The sequence below is a fragment of the Microcaecilia unicolor genome, chromosome 3, assembly GCF_901765095.1.
Source record: "Microcaecilia unicolor chromosome 3, aMicUni1.1, whole genome shotgun sequence".
NCBI lineage: Eukaryota > Metazoa > Chordata > Amphibia > Gymnophiona > Siphonopidae > Microcaecilia > Microcaecilia unicolor.
The window spans coordinates 525223506-525245234 of NC_044033.1; the positions used below are offsets into that span (position 1 = coordinate 525223506).

The 21729-nt window shown below is 45.3% G+C and overlaps 1 protein-coding gene across 1 annotated transcript in view; it reads right to left on the reverse strand.

Annotated features, from left to right (window-relative positions):
* The window catches only part of SEC63 (SEC63 homolog, protein translocation regulator), a 200299-nt gene that overhangs the window by 87756 nt on the left and 90814 nt on the right, over window positions 1-21729 (reverse strand). The window contains exons 11-13 of the mRNA XM_030199182.1: window positions 16186-16278; window positions 8492-8646; window positions 5955-6102 (exon numbers count right to left, since the gene is read on the reverse strand). Coding sequence (XP_030055042.1) covers window positions 5955-6102; window positions 8492-8646; window positions 16186-16278 — 396 coding nt within the window. The remainder of the gene's footprint in view (window positions 1-5954; window positions 6103-8491; window positions 8647-16185; window positions 16279-21729) is intronic.

The following is a 21729-nucleotide window of genomic DNA, read 5'->3' on the forward strand; positions in this document are numbered from 1 at the left end:
GCCTGTCGGCGCCACTCGTTCCAGCCTCCCTCTGCCCCGGAACAGGTTACTTCCTGTACTGGGGCAGAGGGAGCATGGAACGAGCGAAGCAGACAGGCGCGCGGCCCCCCCCCCCCCCCCCCCCCCAGCAGGTATAAAATGCACCCGGGGGGGGGGGGGTGGAGCGCATCTGCGATTCGCCCCGGGTGTCAGCCACCCTAGGAACGACACTGGATCAGCACAGCACGATCCTCATCTTAGATTCATAACAAGAAAGGTTAAGTAAAATGCTTCATTAGAAAAAAAATATGGATAGCAATTTATATTTATTTTAAAATTTTATATACCAACTATAACTAGGTGGTTTCAATAAAAACATTCACAATAGAACAAAATTAAAATATAGACAATGATACACAGCAAAAACCTTATACAATCAGTTATTAGACTCGTTGCTTTACTAAAAAAATGCCTGACAGGTATTCTCTGAGGACAGCAGGCTGATTGTTCTCACATGTGGGTTGATGTCCGCGTCGGCCCAGGAACCGGTATTTTTCAAGCAAAATATAAAAAAAAGTTTTGCCAGAGTACTCTGGCACATGTGCGGACTGATTTCCCACCCGTCGTGCGAGCGCGTCTCCTCAGTTAAATCAAAAAGCATATAAAAACCAAATAACTCCAAAGGGGAGGTGGGTGGGTTTGCAGCCTGCTATCCTCGGAGAATACCTGCTACAGGTAAGTATCTTTGCTTTCTCTGAGGACATGCAGGTTGCTTGTTCTCACATGTGGAGTATCCCTAGCATCCAGGCTCACTCAAAACAATGAACATTGGTCAATTGGGCCTCGCAACAGCGAGGACGTAACACAGATTGACCTGAAACTATAAACAACTAACTGAGAGTGCAGCCTGGAATAGAACAAAAATGGGCCTAGGAGGGTGGAGTTGGATTCTAAACCCCGAACAGATTCTGCAGCACTGTCTGCCCAAATCGCCAGGGTGGGCATGTGGACGAGGAAAAAAAAGTTGGCAAGACAATTGACTGGTTCAGACAGAACTCCAACACCACCTTCAGCAGGACCTTAGGGTGTGTGTGGAGGACTACTCTGTTGTGATGAAACCTAGTATAAGGTGCATGCACTACCAAAGCCTGAAGCTCACTGACCCTACGAGCTGACATAACAGCCACCAAGAAAATGACCTTCCAGGTCAAGAACTTCAGATGGCAGGAATTCAGAGGCTCTAAAGGAGTTTTCATCAGCTGTGCGAGGACAACGTTGAGATCCCATGACACTGGAGAAGGTCTGATAGGAGGCTTTGATAAAAGCAAACCTCTCATGAAGCGAACAACTAAAGGCTGTCCAGAGATAGGCTTACTCTCTGCACGCCGATGATAAGCACTAATTGCACTAAGGTGAACCCTTATGGAGTTGGTTTTCAAACCAGACTCTGGTAAGTGTAGAAAGTATTCAAGCAAGGTCTGTGTAGGACAAAAAAGAGGATCTAAGGCCTTTCTGGAGTGGAAGAGTAGCCTAGTGGTTAGTGCAGTGGACTTTGATCCTGGGAAACTGAGTTCGATTCCCACTGCAGCTCCTTGTGACTCTGGGCAAGTCACTTAACCCTGGTACAAAATAAGAATATATGTAAACCGCTTTGAATGTAGTTGCAAAAACCTCAGAAAGGCAGCATATCACGTCCCATTTCCCCTTTCCCTCACACCAGACAGCAAACCTCCTCCATTTGAAAGAATAATACCTTTTCATGGAATCTTTCCTGGAAGCAAGCAAGACTCGGAAGACACCCTCAGAGAGACCCAAGAAGGCGAATTCTAAGCTCTCAACATCCAGGCCGTGACAGCCAGAGTCTGGAGGTTGGGATGCAGAAGCAACACCTCGTTCTGGATAATGAGTGTTGGAAAACACTCCAATCTCCATGGTTCTTTGGAGGACAACTCCAGAAGAAGAGGGAACCAAATCTGGCGTAGCCAGAAGGGAGCAATCAGTATCATGGTTCTGTGGTCTTGCTTGAGTTTCAGCAAAGTCTTCCCTACTAGAGGTATGGGAGGATAAGCATACAGAAGGCCTGCTCCCCAATGAAAGAGAAAGGCATTTGACGCTAGTCTGTCGTTGGCCTGAACCCTGGAACAGAACTGAGGGACCTTGTGATTCAGTTGCGTGGCAAACAGATCCTCAGAAGGGGTGCCCCATGCTCAGAAGATCTTTTGGGCAACGCCCATATTCAGCGACCACTTGTGAGGTTGCATTACCCTGCTCAGCCTCTCGGCCACTAGATAAGTGGCTTGGAGAAACATGCTGTGATAGCGTGCCCAAAGCCACATCTGGACGACTTCCTGACACAGAGGGTGAGATCCGGTGCCCCCCTGCTTGTTGGTGTAATACATCGCACACCTGATTGTTTGAATCAAGATGATTTGGTTGGACAGCCGATCTCTGAAAGCCTTCAGAGTGTTCCAGATCGCTCGCAATTCCAGGAGATTGATCTGAAGACCTTTTTCCTGAAAGGACCAGGCTCCTTGAGTGTGAAGCCCATCTACATGAGCTCCCCACCCCATGAGGGATGCATCCATTGTCAGCACTTTTCGTGGCTGAGGAATTTGGAATGGTCGTCCCATGGACAAATTGGATCGAATCTTCCATCAATGAAGAGAATTCCGAATGTCGGTGGGTAGTTGGATCATTTCCTCTAGATCTCCCGCAGCTTGATTCCACTGGGAAGCTAGGGTCCAATGAGCTGATCTCAAATGTAGACATGCCATGGGTGTTACATGAACTGTGGAGGCCATGGGGCTCATTTTCAAAGCACTTAGCCCGGACCGGACCGAGCCCCAAAAGGCTTTTCTCGTAAGCCTTCTCGACACACTTGAGTCTGTTTCTTCATATTATTATTTTTTGTTACATTTGTACCCCGCGCTTTCCCACTCATGGCAGGCTCAATGTGGCTTACATATTGTATACAGGTACTTATTTGTACCTGGGGCAATGGAGGGTTAAGTGACTTGCCCAGAGTCACAAGGAGTTGCCTGTGCCTGAAGTGGGACTCGAACTCAGACTACAAGCGGCTGGGCTATGGTTGGGCCCAAGGCACTGGATACAGCACGCGTGAGTATCGGTACCTGAGATGGTCCGGCTGCACAGAGTACAACGTTTGAAGCCACTGGGCATCTTCGATGACATGGAAAGGAAAACGGCTTCAGCAAACCAAACGATGCAATTGTGCCACAGAAGACTGGCAAAACTTTTTTTATATTTTGCTTGCAAAATGCCAGTTCCTGGGCCGACGCGGATGTCAAACCACATGTGAGAACAAGCAGCCTGCTTGTCCTCGGAGAAATATATATACACATACATATACACACTTTCCAATAACAATATCCAAGTTTTCTTCAAACATCAGGGCATGCAAGTCTTGAACCTTTTTACTTAGACTACGAGCATTTGTGCACATAGCTTTCCATGTGCTTAGTGAGTTTGGGTGGTTTTTTATATTCACATGACCTTTCCCTCTGCCATCATGTTTATTCTGGGGGTGACTTTCTGAAATCCCGTTTCCTTTTGTCACCCCCCCCCCCCCCTCTAGTTTAAATGTCTAGAAACATACTGTCTAGATTTCTCCCCAAGGATCCTTTTTCCCATCACAGAAAGATGTAGCCCATCATTACAGTACAGCCTGTTATTTTTCCACGTATTACCCCATTCTCCTATGTATCTAAAACCTTCTTTACACCAAGACTCAAGTCACTTATTGAATTCCTCTGTTTTGCTTAGTCTTTCCTCTCCCCTCCCCAACGTAGGGAATTACTTCAGAAAAAGTCACAGTCCGAATCAAAGATTTCAGTCCCTCCCCAAACTTCTGGAACACTCTCTGTGCTGTAAACTTACTATTGTTGGCCAAGGCAGATCAATGGTCCATCTAGCCCAATGTGCTGCTTCTAGCACAGGCCAATCCAGGTCCCAAGTACCTGGCAGAAACCCAAATCCAAATAGTAGCAACTTCCCATGCTACCAATCCCAGGGCAAGCACTGGCTTCCCTCATGTCCATCTCAATAACAGACTATGGACTTTTCCACCAGGAACGTGTCCAAACCTTTTTTAAAACCAGGTACACTGACTGCACATACCATCCTCTGGCAATGAGTTCCAGAGCTTAACTATTTGTTGAGTGAAAAAATATTTCCTCCTATTCATTTTAAAAGCATTACCATGTAACTTCCTTGAGTCCCCTAGTCTTCGTACTTTTTGAAAGAGTAAAACATCGATTCACTTTTACCTGTGCTGCAGCATTCAGGATTTTGTAGACCTCAATCATACCCCCCCCCCCCCCCCCCAGCTGTCTCTTTTCCAAGCTGAGGAGCCCTAACCTCTTTAGCCTTTCCTCCAACAGTTCATAAGCAGGCTCCTACCTAAGTGTTCTTCCATTCAACATTATGCTCCAGCAAGAATGTTACACTCCCTGCCACAGGCTCACTTTCAAGTGTCTGATGGTGTGTGACTGGTAAGGCAGAGGGCTTTCTCTTATGCTGGCCTTAATTGCTGGAATTTATGCTGTTAAGTTGAAATGTATTGAGTTTTACATATTGACCAAGAAATGTAAGCCATGACTGCTTACATGATTCCTCAAGAGAATTTGTCTGACTTTTTAGTTTGGGGATGCAGATTTGATTTTATGGTTTGTTACTTTTATTGCTCTCTTGTTTTGCTGTAAACCACCTTGTATCCACTAGAGAGAGGCAGTTAAATGTGAAGATAAAAACACAATAAGCAATACTATACCAACACACACAAAATAAACCAGCCCTGTTCCACAAACCTTACATTCCAGTTAAGACAGACAAAATAAATAGGCTTTGGGTTAAAAACCACAAGGAAATTATTGGAAATATGCATAAACAAAGGAAGTTGCAAGAACTAAGATCTCATCTTCTTAAAGTTGAGCAACAGCCTTCTACCTGCAAATGTAATCACTTCTGGTTTTTTTTTTCTAGATCATTAAAGAATGTGTTAAACAGTGCTGGTCCCAGTACAAGAAAATATGAGATTTGAAGAATGGGGTGGCGTGGGGCACGGCTGGTAGGAAATAAAATCTATCTGCTTTCCGCTTACTTGCTTACACAGAAATGCAAGCAACCACAAATCAATCCAATTCAATCCTCTCTAAGCAGAATAGTGCAATAACACAGACTATATACATTAACATTTCACACCACTGGGAGTAGGTAGTGTAGTTGCCATATTAGTCCACTTGAATAAATGAAAATAAAATATCACCTAGATTTTTTTTTTAATTTGACACCTTCTCAATGGATTATTTCAATACCTTTCAGGAGGTACATACCCAATTTTCCAAAATAGACCAACTTTGAGACCCAAGGGAATGAAATCAGCTCTCAAAACTCTAGTCAAGAAATGTACTCCATCAGTCCAGTTAAAAGATATTATTCCAATGTTAACCATTCCTGTAAGTAGCAAGAAGGTCTTATAAAGAGATTGTGTATCTGTCTGTGTCTAAGTACCAGAAGACAAACTGCCACATTCTGTAGCTGAGACTCAGAGAAAGGGGCAGGGGTGACTGAAACTGTTGCTTGAAGAAGGGGTGGGGGGGGCTAGTATAAAAAATTTGTGATTTGGGTCCATGAATGGGATCTACTACAACTACAAAATAGACTACTAAAAATGTGGTTTTTTTGCTACATATATACACCAATAAACCCTTATTTTTTGAGCCTGGGAGAGCACCCAACTGCCTTAAAAAGAAACCCCTAAAATTCCAAACTATGAACATCTAGAACCAGAAGCCTTATTTATAGCACCCCTATCATACCACACAAGCCTCTGCACATATCAAAACAAACAGAGCTGTCCATGGTTCTGAATACTTTGATTAGCCAAGCTATCTCTTCACTACAAATGGGAATGGCAGTCAGCAGAGGCAAGACTGGTTAGTTGCTTTCCTACTTACCTTGTGGTTTGATTTCCACTGTGATATGAGGAAAACTGCCCAGAACAGCCATTACTTCCTCATACTTCTCCTCTTCCAGAAAGTGAAGCAAACTTTGGCGATCCGACTCCTTCAAACTCACCAAGTCCTGAATACTTTTAATCTTGTACTAGACCCCACAACAGAAAAATATATAAAAATGTTAGGCAGTACAGAGAATACCAGTTCTTAACATAATACGTTGTTTTTATTGCCGCAATCCCTCACAGTTCAATGCGGGTTACATGCAAAGCAGCTGGACAAACCAGGAAATACAATAATAATTATAATAATTAACTAAAACTGTTAAATTCATTTCCTTGCACAATTCTGAAACAAATATGTCTTAAGCAAACGACTAAAATTTACGACTCGATGCCTGAACTATCAAAGAGGAAACTTCTTTGCCTAATTTGGCAGGAAAGAAAGGAATCTATACACTTTTCTTACTTTGCCCTTCATCTTAGACCAGTGACTCTGAAACCTGGTCCTGGAGGCTCCCCAGCCAGTCAGATTTTCAGGATACCCACAATGAATATTCATGAGAGATTTGCATGCATTCAATTTGGAAAACTATACCAGAAAATCTAAACTAAATTACAAATCTAGAATTCAATCCAAAATGTATTTCTGCACAAATTAACTTGTAACAGAATTCAAAAAAAGTGTGGGATCAACAGAAGATTCTCTGGTGGCAGAGACAATGAAAAACACATACCAGGGCTACCTACATGGAGCAGTGGATACAACCCCAGACAGCAGTACTATGACTGAACTGAGTGTCCAGGAAGACACAGAGGTTACCCTTGTTACAAACACAGAGATAAAAACCAGTAGGACTGCATCGTGCCTCTAAAATTATAGAATAACCTGCATAAAAGAACCATGATTAAAACTCAAGCTTTAATGAGCATGGATAGGCCCAATCTTTCAACTTCACCTCCCTTAATAAGTACATAAGTACATAAGACGTGAAAGGGAGCAAGGGAGTTGACGCTGGCTTGCACCGTATCTAGATAGATGATATATAAATTTCCTATACTGGAAGAGTCAATAGGGCAGAATGAATGGACCAATTTGATCATCTTGTATTACCCTGTACTATCTTTTGTTATCTCTGTTGTTTTACATGATACCTATACACTTAATAACCTACTATTACATTGTTCATTTATACTTTCTGAACTGTAGCCTACCCTACGGTTATGAGCCTACAACTAGTGGGAAAATGTGGGGTATAAATGTATTAAATAAATAAATAAATCTGTCTTCATCTATGAAAATATCTTAAGATGAAGGAAAATTCCCAGGATCTCCTAAACATGAGTGTGAGTCATCAGCCAAGGTGATGCTGCCACTGCCACTGCAGTATCCGAGTCAAGAACGCACCTGTGAGTGGTCCAGACCTACAGAGAACTGCTGTAGCCGAGTTCTGTTCCCTATTCATATAAAGAGAGAGAGGGGAGAGGGTGTGGGGGGGGGGGGGGGGGGGCGGGGGGGAGAAGAGCAAAGGGAGTGGGACATCCAAATTAACCCTCCACGACCTCCTCCAAACAGATAACACACAAAATTGAAAACGCAGAGAGGGAGAGAAAGCCTAAAATAACAATAATTGCCAAATTGTAGCTAGTGCCCAAGTTTTAAAAATATTTCTCCACCACTGATATTTCACACAATAGGTACCAAACCTTTATTTAGCCCCATCCAATACTTACACTGACATGTTAATTTTACAAAGTCCAGTGATTTTCAGTTTAAGCTTTCCTCCCCCCACCCCCCTTCTTTTTAATACACTTAAGCCACCCTTCTCTTGCTACTCACACTTTGGAATATAAATGATTTAAAGTTTACTAATTATAGCACTTCTGTGAATGTAAGAGCCTATAAATATATTGCAAATTAATTACAACTTACATTTTACATAACCAGTCTTCTCCTTCCAAACACATGTCAAAGAAACAGAACTTGGTTGTAGTTAGTTAAGAATCCTAAGGCCCAGCCAGCCTGCCCAAGTTCATTTCTGGGTCAATGTCACGCAACACAGCTGATCTCCGACTTTCTCATCACTTTCTTGCAATTAAGGATCCACTGTGCTTTCCTGAAATTCCATTACTATTTTTGATTCCAGTATAGAAGGCTGTTCTACGATATCTACCATCCTATTCCATGTAGAAATACTTCTGATATTCTCTTTCTGCTCCCTTGCAGCCTTACACCTGTGAATCTACATCTTTTTCTATGCAAAAGGGCTGTTTCTTGTGCCTTATTTGTACCCTGAACCCACATTTCAACAAGCAGCTGCCTATGAATGAAGAGCTGGAAATGTCTGGGCATTTATGGCATGTCACAGAAACATCACATCATCATGATTATGACATAGTTAGTGCTATCAAACCAAGCAAGCATATTGTGCTTTTGCTGTGTACAAACTTAGTGTAAAGCAATGAGGCATACTGAGAGATATCTTCAATACAGCACTGAACAGGCTGCAGCAGGAAAGAAAAAAAAAAAAAGCTTACCTTTTTATGATTGGCGACACGGCGAAGGTTGTCCTCTTCAATGTGGGGCAGCTGCAGGAGAGGGGACTTGAACTGTTGCAGACCTTGAACTATCATCTGGCAGAGCTTCATACAGTTCTCCAAAGATCCTAAAGACGGTGCACGGAACTCCCGTTCTGGAAGGGTACATTTAATAAGGCATGTGATTGTGCCTCTCCAAATCTGAGATAACATCTAGAAATGGTCTGCAAGCATTTACTGCAAGAACAAGGGTATCCGAAAACCTAGTTTACTATTCTTTTCTTCAAGGTCTGGGAGCCAGTGGCAGCTCCCACTGAGCAGTTCTCAGGGAATTCGGGTTTTGTGATGCCCTAAGTACTGCATTATTTTCTTGCATGGAGAACAGTTCAGGAGTTTGGGCACTCTGGGGCTAAAACTTACCAAGGTGCCATATGAAAACAATATATTTTTTCTTTTCCACAGGTGGTGATGGCAGAGGCTGACTGGTGATGGACACTGACTGGTAAGAGGCAGGTGGTAGTCATGTCTAACTAGAAAAATACATGGTGGAGGAAGAGAGGGAAATTAAGGGCAGGTGTGTGAGAACAGTCAGGAGGGAGCAGGCTGCCTTGGTTATCAATTGCTTTAAAATGTATCTTAGCAGTCAAGCTGACTATATCACTGGGGTCTATACCCCCATCCCTCCTTGCCCTGGACCCACTGTCCTTTGATGGTTCTGGTTCTCAATCAATTTTTTTTTGCTAAGTGATCTTGAAAAATACTGAAGATCACTGACCTAGTTTTAAAGGCAGAGCTGAGTGCCTCAGGGATTGGTGCTGGGACAGATTCTGTTCAATATATTTGTGAGTGACATTGCTGAAGGGTTAGAAGGTAAAGTTTGCCTTTTTGTGGATGATACAAAGATTTGTAACAGAGTGGACACCCGGGAGGGAGTGGAAAACATCAAAAAGGATCTGTGGAAGCTAGAAGAATGGTCTAAGGTTTGGCAATTAAAATTCAATGCGAAAAAATGCAAAGTGATGCACTTAGGAAGTAGAAATCCACAGGAGACGTATGTGTTAGGTGGTGAAAGTCTGATAGGTACCGAAGGGGAGAGGGATCTTGGGGTGATAGTATCTGAGGATCTGAAGGCGACGAAACAGTGTGACAAGGCGGTGGCCGTAAGTAGAAGGTTGCTAGGCTGTATAGAGAGGGGAATGACCAGCAGAAGTAAAGAGGTTTTAATACCCCTGTATAAGTCGTTGGTGAGGCCCCACCTGGAGTATTGTGTTCAGTTCTGGAGGCCGTATCTTGCTAAGGATGTAAAAAGAATTGAAGCGGTGCAAAGAAAAGCTACGAGAATGGTATAGGATTTGCATTACAAGATGTATGAGGAGAGACTTGCGGACCTGAACATGTATACCCTGGAGGAAAGGAGAAACAGGGGTGATATGATACAGAATTTCAAACATTTGAAAGGTATTAATCCGCAAACAAACCTTTTCCGGAGATGCGAAGGCGGTAGAACAAGAGGACATGAAATGAGATTGAAGGGGGGCAGACTCAAGAAAAATGTCAGGAAGTATTTTTTCACAGAGAGAGTGGTGGATGCTTGGAATGCCCTCCCACGGGAGGTGGAGGAGAGGAAAACGGTAACGGAATTCAAACATGCGTGGGATAAACATAAAGGAATCCTGTTCCGAGGGAATGGATCCTCAGAAGCTTAGCTGAGATTGGGTGGCATAGCCGGTGGTGGGAGGCGGGGCAGACTTATACGGTCTGTGCCCTGAAAATGACAGATACAAATCAAGGTAAAGTATACACAAAAAGTAGCACATGAGTTTATCTTGTTGGGCAGACTGGATGGACCATGCAGGTCTTTTTCTGCTGTCATCTACTATGTTACTATGTTTTAAATGAGAAAGTGGAAAGGTGCTCAGGCGCTAACACATCAGTGGTCAAGGGTTCTGTGAATGCTGCACAGCAGTGGTGATGCCACTTTTCCAGGTGACAGACCTCAGGGCAAGCAAACAAGCAGTACATTTCACCAGGATTAGTTTCTTTATCAATTATAAAAGTCTGTGGAGGCACATTCTACGAAACAAAATCCAGCAAAAATATGACAATGTAAAGGTCACCTTCACAGAGGCAGGTTCATTTCCAGGCCACGTCCCAATCACAGGTTGCTCAAAGCAGTGCAATACCTTAGTCACATTTTTGTTAAAGGACCAGAATACATAAGTGAACCAGCAAATACAAGGATATGTATGCGTTTTAGAAACCATTTGATGGAGGTCATTTCTTGTGCATTTTATCCTCAGGGATACCAGTAAAATACATGTTCTGCCTCTCTATTGTGTAAAAATGAATCTGGGTGGCAGATGCTGTGCAACTTCCCTTTCCTACTGACAGAGCTGCCAAGGGGTCCCAATTTTTGAGAGGGAGATTTTAGAACACGCCCCAGCACTGCCCCACTTTACACTGGCTCCACCCACTCTATCTGACTCCGCCCCCTGGCACTCCTCAAACCCACCCACGGCCATTTCAGAAAATACCCTTTTCAATTAGCTTTCAGAGGCCAAAACCTCCTGCCTCAGGTCAGTATAATACTGTTATGGTATCCTCTCCTGACCCGAAGAAGGAAGTGTTGGTCTCTGAAAGCTAATCAAAACTGTTTTAAAATCAGTGAAGGTATCATCTTATTTTCTATTTTGTGTTTTATTTGCATTTATTAAACTTTATTAACACAGCTACCACATTACTTTATCCTAAATTAAAAATAAAATTATTTTCTTTGCCTTTCTTTGTTGTCTGGCCATTTACTTTTTCTAACTGTGTTGCTCCCAGTCTCTTGATTCTGCTTTCCTTTGTCTTCTCTTAACTCTCTTGCCAGGGTTTCCTGTCCATTTGACATTTTTCTCTCCTTTTTCTTTGTTTTCTTCAATATTTTTCTGCCTCTCTGTCCAGATTTAATTCATTCTTTAATTTCCTTCTTTTTACTTCATCTACCTATGGCTTTTCATCTTTTCCTCACCCCTTTTCTCTGCATGTCTCTTCCTCTTATTCTCCAGTCTTTCACTATTCTGTCCTCTCCCCTCTTTCTCTCCCCATCCTTCCAGCGCCTCCCCTCTTTCTTTCTGCATCCTTCCATCCAGCGTTGCCTCTCTTTTTCTCCCTACCCTTCCATCCTTCTTCCCTCTTTCTCTCCCCATCCTTCCACCCATCTACCCTCTTCTCCTGATCCTTCCATCTACTGTCTCTCTCTCCCCCCCCCTCCTTTTATCCAGTGTCTCTCTATCTCTCTACCCTTTTCTGTTTAGTGTCCCCACTCTCTCCCCATCCTTCCACCCATCTACCCTCTACTCCTGATCCTTCCATCTAGTGTCTCTCTCTCTCCCCCTCCTTCAATCCAGTGTCTCTCTATCTCTCTACCATTTTCTGTTGTGTCCCCTCTTTCTCTCCATATCCTTCAATCCAGCGTCTTCCCTCTTTCTCTCCCTATCTTTTCATCGAGTCTTTCTTTCCCCATCCTTCCATCCGTTTTTCCTCTCTCACCATCCTTCCGATCTGTCTTCCCTCTTTCTCTCCTTATCCTTCCATCCATCTACCCCCTCTCCCGATCCTTCCATCCGTCTACCCCCCTCTCCCAATCCTTCCATCCAGTGTCTCTCTCTCTCTCTCTATCCTTCTTTCCATCCAGTGTCTCTATCTCTATCCTTTTCCATTCATCATGACCACCTTCTCTGTCACCATCCTTCAATGTCTCTCCTGTTTCTCTCCCTACCCTTCCTTCCAGCCTCTTCCCTCTTTCTGCTCTCAGCCAGGACTCCCACCTTTCACCCCATCCTTATTTTCGGCAGCTTCTCTCTTTCTCCAGCCCTTCTCCATGCCCCCTCCATGGGGATCTTCCAACTCTCTCCATTCTGCCTCCCACTCCCCCTACCACCCGATATTCATTTCCTGGCCAATGCTGCTTCTCCTGTTGAGCAGCAGTGGTCGCAAAAAAAAAAAAAAAAAAAAAAAAAAAGAGCTAACAAAGTTAAAGCAAGCGCAGGGCCACAGCAGCCTTCAGGTATGGGTTGTCGGCTCTGCAGCCACTCCTCTCTCTGTCCCCGGAGGAGCATAGCAGGAAGTCGATCTCAACTTCCTGCTCCAGGTGCGGAGAGAAGAGAGGCTGCAGAGCCGACAGCCCATGCCTGAAGGCTGCTGCGGCCCCGCAATTGTTTTTTTTTTTTTTTTTTTGGTTGCGGCCACTGCTGCTGAACAGGAGAAGCAGCAGTGGCTAGGAAATGCATACCGGGTGGAAGGAAGAGCTGCCGACAGTGTCTCAGTAGGAGACTTTCCCGCTTTGGTGGGAGATGACCCGCTGAATGCGGGAGACTTGGCAGGTCTGCACTGATTTTTTCAAGATTAGCTTTTCTGTATCATTACAGCCCAGCAAAAACCTAACAGGAAATTTAGAATATGTTTCTGGGGCTCTTGTATGGAACTTTGTAAGTCTAAGTGCTTTGAAAATACGTCTCCACATCTCTCTACAGTAACTGAGAAAAAGATATAAGCTTTATGCACAAGAAAATTACTCCCTTCTAGCCTATCAGCAGAGAATGGTATATTTATTTATTTATTTATTGCATTTGTATCCCACATTTTTGCAGGCTCATCACTTATTCCCATAATGTATATGATGTGCAAAGGCCCTTGAGACTAGAGCTGTACCTAATAGTATTTGATTTGGCCCCAAATACATTGGTTGTATTCAGCTGAATAATGATTTAAATTCGAATACAAATAATCCACGGCTCTACTGTGCTAAATCCCACTGAAATAAATAGTTGGATCTCTTATTTCACACTGCTTCTTTTATTATTTGTCATGTTAAAGCTCAATGCCCATTATTTGGATTCGGCCAAATAATATTTTTCATTATTTGTATTCAACCAAATAGTAAAATACACTATTCGGTGCGGCTCTACTTGAGACACTGAGTCTTTAAGCCTCTGCTCATTTCTCGTTTCTCCCATCTTTCCTATTTCCAGTATTAGTGTACCAACGCACATCTGTGATCAAACGCAACATTTCTGATTCAACTGGAAATTACAAAAAACAAAAATTGCTTTGTGAGATACTTTTGTCTATTTGAAATAATATAAAGTTACTCCCTGTAGCAGGTGCTCTCCAAAGACAGTAGATCAAGTATTCTCACATGTGGGTGATGGAGTCCGGTGCGGACGCTGACTAGCGAGAATAAGAATGTTCTAGCAGTGTCCTACCATGCATATATGCTGGTATCTTCCCACCCGATGTTCGAGCATGGGTCCCTCAGTCATTGTAAAAAGCTAAAGAATTTAACTCCAGGGAAAGGTGGGAGGGTATGTGAGAATTCTTGGCCTGCTGTCCTTGGAGAACATCTGCTACAGGTGAATAACTTTGCTTTCTACGAGGACAAGCCGGCAGTCATTCTCACATGTGGGAATCCCTTGCTACCAGGCTCACCAAGAAAAACAATGCTTGGACAAGGCCTGTTATTCAAACAACTTGAAAAAATTTGCTTGCTAGATGTGGAGGTGCAGCCTGGAACAGAAGAAAACTGGGCCTGGGGTGGGGATGGAGTTGGATTCCAGAAATCAAACAAATTCTGCTGTACTGCTTGCCTGAACTGGCTGTCTCATTGGGTATCCTACTCAAAGCAGTAATGTGATATGGATGTGTGGACACATGACCATGTTGAAGCCTTGGAAATCTCCTCTATGAAGGCTGACCTCAAGTGGGCTACTGATGTAGCCATGGCTATAACATTATGAGCTTAGACATGACCCTGGATAGTCCATTAATACTTTGTCTGAACAAGTTTTTTAAATTCTGATGTTTATAAACATTGTGAACAGCTTTGGCACTACGGTATATAACTGTTGATCCAATCCAACCCTCTAGAGTCCGCCCAGCCTGGGCATAAGCAAAGGAGATGCAATCTGCTAGGCAATTGGAAATGGTGCGTTTGCCGATGGCTAACCTATCTGGTTTGGGTCAAAAGAAACAAAGTTGGGTGGACTGTCTATAGGCTTTAGTGCGCTCCAAACAGAAAGCTAAGGCACATTTGCAATCCAAGGCATGCAGTACACTCTCGCCAGGATGGGAATATGGTTTTGAGATGAATGACTGATTAAGATGGAATTCTGACACTACCTTAGGAAGGAACTTAGGGTGCATGCAGAGAACTACTCTCTTGTGGTGAAACTTAGTGTAAGGTGGGTCAGCTACTAGGGCATGAAGTTCACTGTCTGTCAGCTGAAGTGACTGCCACCAGAAACACAACTTTCCAGGTCAAATACTTCAGATGACACAAATCAAGCGGCTCAAAAGGAGCTTTCATCAGCTGAGTGAGGCCAACATTGAGATCCCGTGACATAGTTGGAGGTTTGATTGGGGAGTTTGTCAACAAACCTTGCATGAAGCGAAAACTAGAGACTGTACAAAGATGTATAAACCGCTACTAAATGGACTTGGAAAAAATCCACAATTCCAGGAATAACATGTATAGAATGTTTGTACGTTTGAGAAGCTTGCCAGGTGCCCTTGGCCTGGATTGGCCGCTGTCGTGGACAGGATGCTGGGCTTGATGGACCCTTGGTCTTTTCCCATTACTTATTACTTATGTATTACTTATGTACTTATGGGCTTACCTCCTACACGGTGATAAGCACTAATTGCACCGAGAAGAAACCTTACAAGGATTCAAATTCTATGCTTGCAACATCCAAATCATGAGGCTGGATTGGAGGTTGGATTGTAGAAGAAACTCCTTGTTCTGTGTGATGTCCAAGACGTGTCAGTTATCGAAATAACCCGATTTCATTGGGCGCACCTTTTGAAGCCACTGGGAGTCATCTTGGGCATCGAGAAAAGAATCATGGCCAAATTAAACTTCTCAATTTTGAACCGGAAAAAAGGGCAGTGTTCAAATTGAGGTGGGGCTCTGGCAATACGTGAAAATTAAAGGAAACTAAGAGTTTACAAACTAAAAGAAATTAAAAGGGAAAAAAAACTGAAGAAAGGGGTAAATTAAAGGAAAAATGATCTGAAAGGACTCAAAAAACCACCCAGGAAGGCACAAGAAAAAAAAGGCATGAATCGAACTGTGAGGAGAACACAAACACGCATCCTTCCCTGCTCCGTGGAAAAATGAAGACTGAGGGACCCATACTTCTGCATCAGGTGGGAAGGCACCAATGTATGAATGGTGGAACACTGCTTGAAAATTCTTAATCTTGCTAGTCAGTGTCTGCACCGGGCTCCGTTAGTTGACATCACCCATGTGTGTGAATACAGCGGCCTGCTTACCCTTGAAGAATGAAATACTCTGGTTAAAGGAAAACTGAAAATTCAATATAATAGCCTAAAATAAAACTTTGCATACATCCTGTGATCCATTATTTGAAGAATTTTTAATTATCTTCAAAGACTTTGTAATTTTAAGTTGGATTCTTGAATGCATAATACACTATAATCATGGCACACTTTTTCTAATTTTCATACAACTTATAATTCATCACAAGGTTACGAGGAAGGCACATCAACAATACTATAGCAAAAACAGACTAGAAAGCTATTCTTATCCCAAGTACTCAACAATAAAGCCAAGATCTTCTGTTCATCATATTAGCTGGAATCTGATGGCAGAACAATAAAATAAATCCAAAGAACTGCTTTCTGCTTACCTTCACGACTACGCGCCATTATGATCAACTGGCAAATCACGTTCACCATTTCTTGAAGCAGGGCTGGGCATTTTTTCAAGATAAACTGCTGGTCTGCATGAGAAATAAAACATCTTAGGGTGGTACAGTCATTCCAAAGTTTTTTCCCTTTCAGCTCATATTTTGCAAGTGGTAATTCAAAGTGAGTTATATTCTGGTACATTCAGGTATAGTAGGTTTTTTCCCCAGTTCCCAGATGTATCTGAGGCAATAAGAGGGCCATATGTTCAACTACGTTGAGAAATTTGTGCTAAAAAATGTATGTGAAAAACTGGTGTAGTCTGATCTATGGATAACACCTGTAGCACTAACAAAATTTATCCTCCCTCCCACACACCAGTCTGCACCAGAACCAATTCAGCATCTCATTCCCACCTATCCCCCCACCATGTACCTTCAAATCTCCTCCATACAGCACTGGCACCGCAGCTGTACACCTAGGCCGCCCAAGGTCTGCTCCTGAGAGCTCCTTCTGACCCGTCACGTCCGTGTGGAAACAGAAGTTGAGTCAAGAGAGCAGGATGAGTCAGAGGGCGAACTCCAGAACAGACTTCAGGTGTACCACTGAGAAGAGAGATTTTAAGGTACATGGGGGGAGCAAAAAAAGGGGGGCATGCATGGGGGGGGGGGTGCTACACAGGGCATGCTAAGTCTGTGTGTGTCGGGGGAAACAGTAGAGAGGACATACTGGAACTGAGTGGTGTGGAGAGTGTGTCAGGGAGAAAGACCCGTTTTGTTGGGGAGGGGGTTCAAATATGGATCTGTGTGTGCCCTCAACTTATACAAGGGTCACATCAATTTTGGTCATTTTTAGTCCCAAAACTGCCCTCAACTTGTACATGGGATCTACTTACAGAATACATGGGACCTACTTACAGACGAGTATATATGTTAGGTGTTTTGCTCAAGGTCACAAGAACCATCAGTGGGATTTGAGCCCTGGCTTCTCAGGTTACTGCTCTAACCACTGGGCTAACTATACAAGTTACTTCTCTTCCATAGAAACTAGAGTTGTACCGAATAGCATATTTTACTATTCGGTTAAATATGAATAATGAAAAATATATTCCACCAGAATACGAATGGGCATTGAACTGAACAAATAAAAGAAGCAACGTTAAATCAGATCAAATGTTTCAGTAGGATCTAGCACAGTACAGCCTTGATTATTCATATTCAAATTTAAATCACTATTCAGCCAAATATGAATAATGTATTCGGTGCCGAATCAAATAAGAATATTTGGTACAGCCCTACTAGAAACATAGGGCCACTGTAGCAGATGAAGCACAAGATCCATCTGCCCTGCCATGAGTCTCTTTTTAATATTTTGCTTCCTCATTACTTGCTCCATGGCTTTTTGAATACCAAGTCTACTGTTTTGCTTCCATTAGCACCATCAAAAAAACCATTAGCACCATCAAAAAAAACAAAGTTGCATACCTGTTAACGGGTGTTCTTTGTGGATAGTTGGATATTTCAGCCATACAATCCCACCCACCTAGTTCTAAGTTGAAACTTGCTCAGGTACGAACATAAGGGCACGCACTACAGTAAAGGGTTTAAAGCAGTTCAACCGCGGAAATTCCCACACATATTAAAGTGTCTGGAGATTTCCCTGCTTGAAATTCATAACTTAGTAAATGATGGCAGATAAAGACCTGTACAGTTCATCCAGTCTGCCCAACAAAAAGGGTATGATACATACCTGTAGCAGTTGTTCTCCGAGGACAGCAGGCTGATTGTTCTCACGACTGGGTGACGTCCGCGGCAGCCCCCACCAACCGGAAATAAGCTTCGCGGGACGGTCAGCACGCAGGGCACGCCCACCGCGCATGCGCGGCCGTCTTCCCGCCCGTGCGCGACCGCTCCCGCCAGTTGAATGACTAGCAAAAAATATGAAACACACAACTCCAAAGGGGAGGAGGGAGGGAAGGTGAGAACAATCAGCCTGCTGTCCTCGGAGAACAACTGCTACAGGTATGTATCATACCCTTTCTCCGAGGACAAGCAGGCTGCTTGTTCTCACGACTGGGGTATCCCTAGCTCTCAGGCTCACTCAAAACAAGAACCCAGGTCAATTGAACCTCGCAACGGCGAGGGTATAACAGAAATTGACCTACGAAGAACAACTAACTGAGAGTGCAGCCTGACCAGAATAAATTCGGGTCCTGGAGGGTGGAGTTGGATTTACACCCCAAACAGATTCTGCAGCACCGACTGCCCGAACCGACTGTCGCGTCGGGTATCCTGCTGGAGGCAGTAATGAGATGTGAATGTGTGGACAGATGACCACGTCGCAGCCTTGCAGATCTCTTCAATAGTGGCTGACTTCAAGTGGGCCACTGACGCTGCCATGGCTCTGACCTTATGAGCCGTGACATGACCCTCAAGAGTCAGCCCAGCCTGGGCGTAAGTGAAGGAAATGCAATCTGCTAGCCAATTAGAGATGGTGCGTTTCCCGACAGCGACCCCTAGCCTGTTAGGGTCGAAAGAAACAAACAATTGGGCGGACTGTCTGTTGGGCTGTGTCCGCTCCAAGTAGAAGGCCAATGCTCTCTTGCAGTCCAATGTGTGCAACTGACGTTCAGCAGGGCGGGTATGCGGCCTGGGGAAGAATGTTGGCAAGACAATTGACTGGTTAAGATGGAACTCCGACACCACCTTCGGCAGGAACTTTGGGTGGGTGCGGAGCACTACTCTGTTGTGATGAAATTTGGTATATGGAGCATGAGCTACTAGGGCTTGAAGCTCACTGACCCTACGAGCTGAAGTAACTGCCACCAAGAAAATGACCTTCCAAGTCAAGTACTTCAGATGGCAGGTATTCAGTGGCTCAAAAGGAGGTTTCATCAGCTGGGTGAGGACGACGTTGAGATCCCATGACACAGCAGGAGGCTTGATAGGGGGCTTTGACAAAAGCAAGCCTCTCATGAATCGAACGACTAAAGGCTCTCCAGAGATGGCTTTTCCTTCCACACGATAATGGTAAGCACTAATCGCACTAAGGTGATTCCTTACTGAGTTGGTCTTGAGGCCAGACTCTGATAAGTGCAGAAGGTATTCAAGCAGGTTCTGTGCAGGGCAAGAACGAGGTTCTAGGGCCATGCTCTCACACCACACGACAAACCTCCTCCACTTGAAAAAGTAACTCTTTTTAGTGGAATCCTTCCTAGAGGCAAGCAAGACCCGGGAGACACCCTCAGACAGACCCAACGCAGTGAAGTCTACGCCCTCAACATCCAGGCCGTGAGAGCCAGAGACTGAAGGTTGGGGTGCAGCAACGCTCCGTCGTTCTGCGAAATGAGAGTCGGAAAACACTCCAATCTCCACGGTTCTTCGGAGGACAACTCCAGAAGAAGAGGGAACCAGATCTGACGGGGCCAAAAGGGCGCGATCAGAATCATGGTGCCGCGGTCTTGCTTGAGCTTCAGTAAGGTCTTCCCCACCAAAGGTATGGGAGGATAAGCATACAGGAGGCCGGTCCCCCAATGGAGGAGAAAGGCATCCGACGCTAGCCTGCCGTGTGCCTGAAGTCTGGAACAGAACAGAGGCAGCTTGTGGTTGGTCTGAGAGGCGAAAAGGTCCACCGAGGGGGTGCCCCACGCTCGGAAGATCTTGCGTACCACTCTGGCATGGAGCGACCACTCGTGCGGTTGCATGACTCTGCTCAGTCTGTCGGCCAGACTGTTGTTTACGCCTGCCAGGTACGTGGCTTGGAGGAGCATGCCGAACCGACACGCCCAACGCCACATCCCGACGGCCTCCTGGCACAGGGGGCGAGATCCGGTGCCCCCCTGCTTGTTGACGTAATACATTGCAACCTGATTGTCTGTCCGAATTTGGATAATTTGACAGGACAGCCGATCTCTGAAAGCCTTCAGTGCATTCCAGATCGCTCGGAGCTCCAGGAGGTTGATCTGCAGATCCTTTTCCTGGAGGGACCACAGACCCTGAGTGTGGAGCCCATCGACATGGGCTCCCCACCCCAGGCGAGATGCATCCGTCGTCAGCACTGTCGTGGGCTGCGGAATTTGGAATGGGCGTCCCAGGGTCAAATTGGTCCGGATGGTCCACCAGAGCAGTGAAGTGCGGCAACTGGTGGAGAGGCGGATGACATCTTCTAGATTCCCGGTGGCCTGGAACCACTGGGAAGCTAGGGTCCATTGAGCAGATCTCATGTGAAGACGAGCCATGGGAGTCACATGAACTGTGGAGGCCATATGACCCAGAAGTCTCAACATCTGCCGAGCTGTGATCTGCTGAGACGCTCTGGTCTGCGAAGCCAGGGTCAAGAGATTGGTGGCCCTCGCTTCGGGAAGGTAGGCCTGAGCTGTCTGGGAATTCAGCAGCGCTCCTATGAATTCCAGAGACTGAGTTGGCTGGAGATGGGACTTTGGGTAATTTATCACAAACCCCAGCAGCTCCAGAAGTTGGATAGTGCACTGCATGGACCGGAGGGCTCCTGCCTCCGAGGTGTTCTTGACCAGCCAATCGTCGAGATATGGGAACACGTGCACTCCCAGCTTGCGTAGATAGGCCGCTACCACCACGAGGCACTTGGTAAACACTCGTGGGGCAGAGGCGAGCCCAAAGGGCAGCACACAATACTGAAAGTGGCGTGCGCCCAGACGGAATCTGAGATACTGTCTGTGAGCTGGCAGTATCGGTATGTGAGTATATGCGTCCTTTAAATCCAGGGAACATAGCCAATCGTTTTTCTGAATCATTGGCAGAAGGGTGCCCAAGGAAAGCATCCTGAACTTTTCTTTGACCAGGAATTTGTTCAGGCCTCTCAGGTCTAGGATGGGACGCATCCCCCCTGTTTTCTTTTCCACAAGGAAGTACCTGGAATAGAATCCCTGCCCTTCCTGCCCGGGTGGTACGGGCTCGACCGCATTGGCGCTGAGAAGGGCGGAGAGTTCCTCTGCAAGTACCTGCTTGTGATGGGAGCTGAAAGACTGAGCTCCCGGAGGACAATTTGGAGGCAGGGAGGCCAAATTCAGGGCGTATCCGCACCGCACTATTTGGAGAACCCACTGGTCGGAGGTTATGAGAGGCCACCTTTGGTGAAAAAGTTTTAACCTCCCTCCGACCGGCAGATCGTCCGGTACGGACACTTGTAGGGCGGCTATGTTCCCGTGGATCCAGTCAAAAGCCCGTCCCCGGCTTTTGCTGTGGAGGCGCAGGGGGCTGCTTAGGCGCACGCTGTTGACGAGAACGAGCGCGCTGGGGCTGTCCCTGTGCCTGACGAGGCCTTCGGGCCGGCTGGTTGTACCTACGCTTTGCAAAAGAATAGGGTGCAGCCTGCCGTGCCCGGGAAAAACGCCCACCCGTGGGGGCGGGTGCTGAAGGCGCCCGGTGGGAGAGCTTGTCGAGAGCGGTTTCCCGCTGATGCAGTTGGTCCACCATCTGCTCGACCTTCTCACCGAAAATGTTATCCCCCCGGCAAGGGACGTCAGCCAGTCTCTGCTGGGTGCGGTTGTCCAGGTCAGAGGCACGCAG